The sequence below is a fragment of the Rhodnius prolixus genome, unplaced genomic scaffold (assembly GCF_049639745.1).
Source record: "Rhodnius prolixus isolate KJV_2025 unplaced genomic scaffold, Rpr scaffold_13, whole genome shotgun sequence".
Classification (NCBI taxonomy): Eukaryota; Metazoa; Arthropoda; class Insecta; order Hemiptera; family Reduviidae; genus Rhodnius; species Rhodnius prolixus.
The window spans coordinates 2,919,406-2,928,768 of NW_027411583.1; the positions used below are offsets into that span (position 1 = coordinate 2,919,406).

Genomic DNA, 9,363 nt, shown 5'->3' on the forward strand with positions numbered 1-9,363 from the left:
AGCACACACATACTGTTGTCCTTAATGCCAATTCGGTGGAGATGCTTCTGAAGGTAATCATGCCCCGTCAATAATCTAAAGCTTTAAGTAACTTCTAATAAGACGAAGTAGGAATTCCATAAATGTGTTCTTATTTAGGTGAGAAATATCCAAAATGTTTGCTGTACAAATTTTGTGTTATTTTTGGAGACGTTTTTGTGTGAGCAACTTTTTCCGTCAATGAAATTAAATGAAACGGCATGTAGATCCAGATTGACTGATAAACTTCTATCTGCCTTAATGAAGATTGTCTGTTCTCAGTCTCTGAATACAGATATTGGAAATTAGGAAGAATGTGTAAATATGTTGTGGCCCTTGTGACTCTTGCCTGTTGCACCGGCTCGTGGTTTAATTGAGTTTGACACCCCTGCTCTAAGGTGCGTTAGTCATTTTTAGACTACGGTGGATACTATAGTTATGCTATGGTTTGTGCGGTAGGTACAGTCTAGTTTGTATTTTAGTGCAGTCACTTAATGGCTTTTACTTATAAATGACCATTATTGTTTTTTTTGCAAATATTATTTTTCTTTCAATTACTCATAAGTAATTAGACATCCGAAGCCTTATAAGTGCAAACTGCTGGCCTTTGAAAAAGACTCAGTACACTAATGACTTATATAAACGCGTCTAAAATTATTAACAAATAAATTATTGTTTTAAGTTTTTAAATTAGGTTCCGGATTATCTGAGTAAAAGTGTTTCATAACACGTTTGAAGGCTAAACCTTTCAAAAGGTTAGGAACTTAGACATATAATAAAAAAATATAATAGCATGAATAATATTTTGTAATTTATTGGTACAAAAATAATCATAGATTGTACGAAGTGTAATATTTCCGAAAATTCATTTCGATATACACAAATCGTACGAGTTAAAAGAGAATTACTTATTAATAATGATACATTAAGTAGAGAAAAACACTTTCTTTTCAAAATAATAACAAAAACAGAGAGGACGCTCTACTGAATCGAATTACTGGAAAATGGGCGTACTTATCTATAACAAACCAATTTCCTATACAAAAAAAAATTAAAATATAAACATTTTACACAATAAAAGATAAACTTATGTGTAACATTTCAAAATTTTTATTCATAAAATTTGGAAATAGGCTTTCTAGCTGTAGATGGTTAATTATGGCTACAAATTCGATAATAATCACTCGTCATTTTAATTGTCCACAACGACCGCTTAAAGTACAAATATAGATCGTCCTCTTAGTAAAACCAAACAAAAAATCGCACTCTCTGACTTTTCTTTGAACCTCTCGGAGATTTAGTTAGTACACAGTATAAAATATATTCGCGGGCAGCTTTTACATGATTTACGCTGCCACAAGTAATAATGTCTATGCGCTCCGGTAGCGAAGAAAGAGCAGTTTGCATCTATATATACGTCTATATCCATAAATTCCATAGATAATAAAATCTACATACAGTACAAATTACAAAAAAAAAAAATTTTGAAATGATAAAGCCAGTGCTTAAATTCGTAACAGATAATTATTTAAAGATTCATTGTTACGCTTCTTTAGGGCTAATTTTACAGTACATTACCACTTACTTTATAGGAATAGGAGAGAATAAATAACTGGATTGAAAGTGCAAAAACTTTACTATTGTCAGGTAAGGCTCACACTTTTAAAGTTTAAATTGTACATTTATTAGTAATGAACTAATATAAATATTAAGCGTCATGATATCATATGAAGGTAATTAAAGTGGCTGAAAGCGAGGCCCACACTAATCGACCTTCTAAGAGATTTTTTATTTACTTTTAAAAAAGAATCAAATTAGAGATCATTTTATATCACCAACAACGAATATACATAAGGAATAACAGAGTAAGAATTATTCAATTTTATTTACTACTGTAGAGAATTTCTAATTTAAAAACTACAGATCAATAAAATCTATTCACCTTAAAAAAAAAAGTCTGTAAATTGAGTTTGTTTCTACCAAGTAATAGACACTTCTGTGTCATAAATAAATTTTTCTTACTCTAAAAACGAAACAAAAAATACTTTTCAATAAATATAAAATACACATTCCACTACATTTAGATTTTTTGTTAGCACACTGTTAAATGACCGCAAATAAATAAAAATTGCACTTAAACTTATTAATTTATTCAAACAGTATTGACCACAAAATTTGTATTAAACACTGTTGATTGATTTGATAAAGAATCTCTAATGTTATTTTCAAATTCATCTCTGATGAAACTAAACTGCATAACGTCTTTAGGTTTAGATTCTATCCAAAAACGATCAAATTCATAAAATAAATAACTATAAAACTGATGAAATATTCTCATCGAAGGCCTACTTTTACAAATATTGTAGATATGAGTCTTTGCTGCACCATCCTTCAGAAGATCGTAAGCCATACTAGTTATGTTGATACCAACTATAGCAAAGGAATATCCAAACTGCGGATGCAGTGAATGTGATAACACATGTTTTGCTGCCTCGCCATATTCTTCAGCAAAAAACACTAAATTGTCCAATCCTAACAATCCCATTCCTCTGAAGTCCGTTTTCGGATCATCTCCTTGAAATCCAATGTCTTTCCATTGTTTAGATATTCTAGATTCTAACTCAACATCTGGTTGTAAAGCTTCCCATAATCTTGTCAATTTGTTTTCATGTTCTTCGTCTGATGAATCAAATTGCAATAATCTGAGAGCTTCAACTTCCTGCATTAATTGGCGATAGCCCCAAATATGTTCTAAACATCTCGTAAAAGACTTTATAAACTGTCTATGAATGTAAGGATTAATCTTTTTAACTTTAAGTACAATCATGACAGATTGTTCTAAAGCTGTTTTTTGGGTACTTCCAAATAATTGTCTAGCATCCGAAAAACCATTTAAATTGTTTATCATCATTTTAATTTCTGACGATTTAGAATAATTTAATGAATACTCTACTGCTTGAGTTCTCTGACAACCAGCAGGCTTACCGTAACAAATCCTTTGAAGTTCGCAAAGTTTTGTAGTTTTTCTCAAAAACCATTTTAATATTGATCTTAAATGAAGGTAAAGTATTACATATACATTGTGGAAATTGAACATTATCAACTACTATGCAGTTCGTATACTTAAGTGAACAATTCACCTCTATAAACATGAATTTAACTTCCACATTCAAACTTAGCCTTGATTATTGTTGATAATATAGAATAGATTTTCAATGTTTTATGTATCGGAAGGTTAAACAAAAAATTGTTACATTCCCTCGTCAAATATTTAAATATTGTAATTCTTTTTTAAGGGATTTATATAAACTTATTTATTTCTTAATTTCTTAGCACATTTAAGAAGTATATTACTTTTAAAAGGTAAGATGGTTATATTATAATCAACCATTAGCATTAGTTAATAAGCGTGTAGGAGTTATACTGAATATATACATACGTAATAATAAATATAAGTATAATAATGAAAGAAAATCTTAATAATATAAAAAAATAATAATATTGAAGAAATATACATTATTGATAAATTTTGTATGTGTACGTTGGTGGCAGTGTAAATATAAACAGATGTATAGAGTTGTGTGAGCCTTAGTACTAGTACTGGGTAGTTTTATGAAATATGAACAATAGCCTGTGAGCGTGAAGGCGAATAACATTCGAGAATTATGAACAAAGTATTAATGGTTTAGTTACATTATTTAGATGTATGTAGACTTATTGTAGTTGAACAGGTAATTTTGAATCAAATTCCAGGATAAAGTGATTGTTGTGCTTTTGTTTGGAGTTCACCTCATCAATTTGATTATTTTATTTTATATCTAGCCTAAAATGTTAAAATGGATAGCACTAGGAGATTAAGAATTCTACATACACTGGGCTGTTGAAGCAGAATATTGATGATTTGTTTCAATTAAAGGAAGTACTAAGAAATATTGATCAAGAATGTTTCACTAATATCAAAGATGTAAGTTGGTTTTCTTGTCTATAATTATTTTATGACAGTTGCCACTGGTTTAGTGTGGGATTGCTAACATGGAGTTGTCTTTTTCTCTGATTTCTTTTTTTAATCTCCATCAAATCTAAAGTATGATTTGGTTCATAACACTGTTTAGAGAATTTAATTGAACTTATAAGTTTCTGTACCTATGTGGGTGTTGAAGACAAATGAATATCTGAAACTGGACAAAATAAAAAGCATGCTAAGAGGACACGGTTTTCTAGATCAGAGGCTCTAAATATTCGAAACTATTGCCCCACTTTGAAGATTTGTTTTGTGTGACGTCCTTTAGAATCGTTGAGAATTCATTTTGTTTCTTTGGGGAGTTATCAATTATTTCTTTGGGTAAAAAAAAATGAAAACAAACAATTGTGTAAGACAATTACTTTAATAATCACTTTATAAAACGCAATACAGTTTTATTAACATAGTTTGCTGATAATTGGAATACGGACTGTGTTTTTTATTATATTAGTAAGCCGGGTCCAGGCCCCTTTTAATCCTACCAAGAGCTGAGCTGAAGTAGTCTTACAGTTCTGGGTCTGCAGCAAATTTGAGGCCTCGTGATGTATCTCTAATATTCAGAGACTGAGGAGAAGGAGTTCATCCGTAGACCAAAGCAAAGTTAGAGGCTATTCGCCGAGGCTGACCGCAGAATTAATCCGTCGGCCGTGGGGCTATAAGGATAATTGCAGGCTTAAGTGACCACTGCAGGCTCAGGAAACACATGCATCGCATGGGCCTGGCAGAGGATAGCCTTTGCAGGTTCTGTCAGGAAGGGGAGGAATCGGCACTGCACGTGTTGTGTCAGTGTGAGGGGCTTGTATGGCTAAGGATGTTACTTCTCGGGGAGGAAAAACCAAGGCCTGTGAGCATTACCCTATAGCCGCTCTCCAGCATTATGAGTCTGATTAAAAGGACAGGTCTGGAGGGGAGCCACAATAGATCCAAAGGGGTTGCAGTGGCGTCGGCCTTGAGGCCGCCCTAGTTTAATCTATCTATCTAGTGGCTGATAGGCTAAGCCAAGGTCGAGAGAATCTAAGAATTGATGTGGGCTTGCTGGATGGCGTGCTTCTATTGGGCGGGTGGAATATTGACTGAAATTTATAAACAAGTCATAAATACATTTTGAAGATTTCAAGTTTGCTTTCACTTTTAAGAATGCACTCGATTAGCGGAATAAACGTATTGTTTAAGCTGCAGTACTATTAATTTAAAAAAAAATAAATATATAATTTGAGTAATTTTAGTTTTAGCAGAAAGCTTGCTCTCCTTAGTTCAATATATACATATGTATATTTATATACTATATGCGTTTATAATAAGAACAATCATTTTAAAGTAAAAGATCATCAATTTGTTAAATACGTTATAATTAAATGAGGTTCCAATATTATTACTTTCATTACTGAGATCATATCAAATTTTCAATTTCAGTATTCACCGGATGTCCGTTTTGAGGTTCTCAGAGTCAAACAACAAAATGTATCTAAACTTTATCCAATTAAAGTCGTGAAATATTATTATTTCTTTGTATTTTTCCGTAGAAATTAGAGGACCAACGATACAATACAATTAAAGAGAAAATTGCCCAAGTATTGCATGAAGATTCAAAACCAGCAAGAGGTTTTCAAGCAGCCGAATTAAATAGTTGATTTTGTATTAAACAAGAAGTTAATGGTTTATTGGATGCAGCAAGAGTAACGTATTCAAAACTCTTAGACAACATGCAAGGTTTGTAAATATCTTGTTTTATTTTATCAGTTTTAGCATTTAACTAATAGTTTTATTTTCAAAGAAACATCAAAAAAAAATTTTGTTTTTTCTCAATACACTTGATATTCAAAAAAACAGCTGATCTAAAGTTAATATTAATTTTTGTCCATGTCTGTTGAGTTTCTCATTGAATCATATATACTCAAAATTTAAAGTAGTATTTTGAATAAATTTTATTAAATCTCTATTTAGAAATTATTTAAATGAAAGAATAGATAAAACCCCTCTTCATTCTTATAGCAATATAACCACAGTAACCTCTCTCTCCTTCACCAGTTACCTCTCTCGAGGTCTGCAAAAACCTGCAGTAATAAAAATCAACCAGAGAATAAGTTCGTCCTGACCAGAGTCGTAGTCATTACTTCAATAGTATCAACACGATATTTCTTGGCTTACTTATGCAGAGTTCCCTTTTAATTTAGATTTTATATGCGTTTTTTATTGTGTTTGATAACAACTAAAAACTCTCTGTAATCAATAAAAGACTGCTATTGCAGCTGGTATGGAGCAATCTGTACTTAGACGGAAATCGTTGGGTGCTTACTACCTTTCCAACGAATCCAGTCTCCCCAATCAAAAATCTTTAGAAAAATAGTAAATGCTCTTCGGTTCGCATTGACCTTACCATTCATAATGACCTCAAAATCTTTTATCCACTATCTAGCGAAATCCTTTCTTTGCAAAATTATTGTTATGTGCACATCATTGTTTAAGTTTACTTACAGTCACATTTATTTAATTATATGAATAATATTTCATCAGTAGTTATAGATATTAAATGTGTTTCTTTACTTTTATGAATTAAATGAAATAATTTTGAACAAAATTGAGCTTGAAAAATTGTTTATTTTGGTTAACAAACCTCATGAAGTAATGTTTTCAATTTATGGCAGCTTGACTTAAACAAGTTTAGTATAACAGTTTAATTGCATCGTAATTTATGTTAAAATAATTTAATGTTTTACAATGCCACGAATATGTTCTAAAAGATTAATCCGTTTAAAAGATATTAACTAAAATTTCAGCATTCATATTTTATTTATTTCTTAAATTTTTGAAAGATACAAATTTATCTTGAACAAATAGTTGCGTTTTAAGTTGTAGTATCATTGAATTAAATGCTTTTAATTTAAGATTAAATCTATAAACTGTTTATTTCATTGAATAATGATTTTCAGATTGAAAACAGCCAATTGTGTGAGCCGATAACTGCAAAACCGTCCATCAACTGAAGTGGAAATGAAAAAGACGTTGAGAAAACATCAGTCAAATAAGTATGTACAAACAACTTTTTTTAATATGAAAGATATTGACGTAACTAGGTTTTCCACTTTAGGGCTTACACATGAACAATTTCAACACAAGATTAATATCTTACCATTAATGTAGAATTACAGACAATGAAGATTTTGTAAAAATAATAACCTAAAAGAGAAAATTATCGCGTAGGTTGGTGGAAATTCGCCACGTACAAGGATAGGTAATATGTTAAGTAGTTTTTACGGATTTTCTTAAAAACAGCTTCAATGATTTTGTTTAAACTTTGTGTACTTTTTATTTAAGCCGTATTACATAAATTTTACTGAAAACCGTTCTCTGAAAATTTATTTTGAGGCCACTTTTGGAGTACAACTTCAGCCCTAGATCAACATCGTAAAATAGCATTTAAATAAAATTTTAAGTTTTACCACTAATTTATTATTTATTAAACTTTACCTATTATTTAATTAAAATTCCAAATTTGAAGAAAATCTATCGAGCAGATTTTCAAGAATTAGCCAAAGAAGGTCAGAAGTACAGGTGCTCATTTTTGCCTTAAAAAACAATTTCTAATGGAAAATAAAGTTTTAACTACTTAATTCAACTTGATAATTTAATATTCTTTCATTTTTTAAAAGAAAAAAATTATTATTATTACTTTTTAACTAAAACTACTTTTTGTATTCTTCCGCTGAACCATGTGCTTAGGTGTGACGTCATAAAGTAGTCCCAAATTATTTATTAAAAAAAGGCTTTAAAATTATTAATAGTGTGGGGAAATCTTTTTTTTTATCTAAATTAACTTGTTATTAATCCATTTTAAATAGAATTATGCTTAAATTTAATTTTATAAAAAATCCAAGTTCAAATATGGCGACTAACGGATTTTTGCAGTCAGTTGCCATTGAGCTCCCGACCAGTCAACATCTATGCTGTTCACGTAAGTAATATTTTATTATTTATGTAATTAAATTCAATCAAATTTTTATTAAAATTAATAAAGTGATACAACTATATTAAATTTACGGAGTTTTAGATATTTTTTTACTAAAAAATTAAAAGAATTGAATTAGCACGTGGTCGACCAATGAATCTTGGAAGCCTGGACAAGCAATAATTCTTATTTCTTTAATTATTTTTCTATTTCACTTAATTAATTTTTACATTTGAACATAAAATTAATTTTCGGTATTATTTTAAATATTTTTTAACTAAAAAATTTAAAAAAGTGAATTAGCACGTGGTCGACCAATGAATGTTGCATGCCTGGACAAGCAATGATTCTTATTGCTTTAATTAATTTTCTATTTCACTTATTCATGTTTATTCTAATTTTAAATTTATTTATTTATTTTTTGGTTGTAACTTAACTCTTGAAATAGCTTTAGACCTTGGGACATTTCTTAACAACTTTTCTAAAACAATCAATAGTCCGAATTGTGAAGCATGTCACCCCGAACAGTCTTTACCTACCTTGAACACAATAAGCAGGGGTTAAGTAAATTTTGGAACAAAAACAAGTGAGTAATAATATTTATTATTTTATTCAATAAGATCACTGCAAATTAAATTTTTTTAATAGAAATTCAAATAGTTTAAAATAAAATTAATAAATGAAATCAATTAAGGGTTCAAATAGAACATGCTACACTCTGCAATTGATTGGATTTTGAAATAATTTTAAAGCGCACAATGAGAAAGGCAACCTTCACTTTGGAGTTAAGCATTGTATAAAAAGAAAGATATTTCACTAAGTGAATTTATATGATTCTTATGAGTAATGGGCTAGTCAATTACTTCATAAAGAAAATTTTAAGCTATGGAAAGATGCATCAATTTCTATTTAAAACATTTGGAGGGCATTTCGTTTCCCTAAAAAGATTTCTTATGTTCTTAAATATAATATACTAGACTGAAGGAAATTAAAATATTATTCAAGGTTTATGAGAAATTTTACTATAATAATTCTTCCATTACACTTCGATACAGTAAATCTAAAAACGTTCTCACTTATTGAAAACAATATCTAGATTTTAAGTTTGTACAATTAATGCATTAATTAAGGGTAGATAATTATTAACCTTATAGTTATTGCGATAATCGGTTGGTAATTTTTGGGGAGCGAAATCTGATCTCTACCTCCTCGAGGTGCTCCCTGGGCAACTACTCCCGGGAGTAGGCTAACAGAGACAGTACATTTTTTAAAGCTCAAATGTAGTTTCAATTTAAATTTTTTCCAAATTTAATTAAACTTTATAAATAGAAATATATTCATTAACGATAAGCGAAATGATAAATTAGAACTGTTTTAA

General features: G+C 29.8%; 1 protein-coding gene and 1 long non-coding RNA gene across 5 annotated transcripts; one reads left to right on the plus strand and one right to left on the minus strand.

The window, feature by feature from the left end:
* Positions 1–1,635: 1,635 nt before the first annotated feature.
* On the minus strand, positions 1,636–3,242 carry LOC141447943 (ELMO domain-containing protein 2). The gene has a single exon (XM_074115920.1). The coding sequence runs from the start codon at positions 3,113–3,115 to the stop codon at positions 2,171–2,173; it is 945 nt and encodes a 314-aa protein (XP_073972021.1). The 5' UTR covers positions 3,116–3,242; the 3' UTR covers positions 1,636–2,170.
* A 390-nt stretch (positions 3,243–3,632) lies between these two features.
* On the plus strand, positions 3,633–8,965 carry LOC141447944 (uncharacterized). Of its 4 annotated transcripts, XR_012454697.1 has the most exons (6): positions 3,633–3,749; positions 3,841–3,982; positions 5,563–5,749; positions 6,970–7,065; positions 7,946–7,991; positions 8,434–8,965. It is a non-coding gene; the product is annotated as an uncharacterized lncRNA (long non-coding RNA). The 4 variants fall into 4 exon arrangements; XR_012454696.1 differs by having other exon boundaries at positions 6,970–7,991; XR_012454695.1 differs by having other exon boundaries at positions 7,946–8,965.
* The last annotated feature ends 398 nt before the right edge of the window (positions 8,966–9,363 follow it).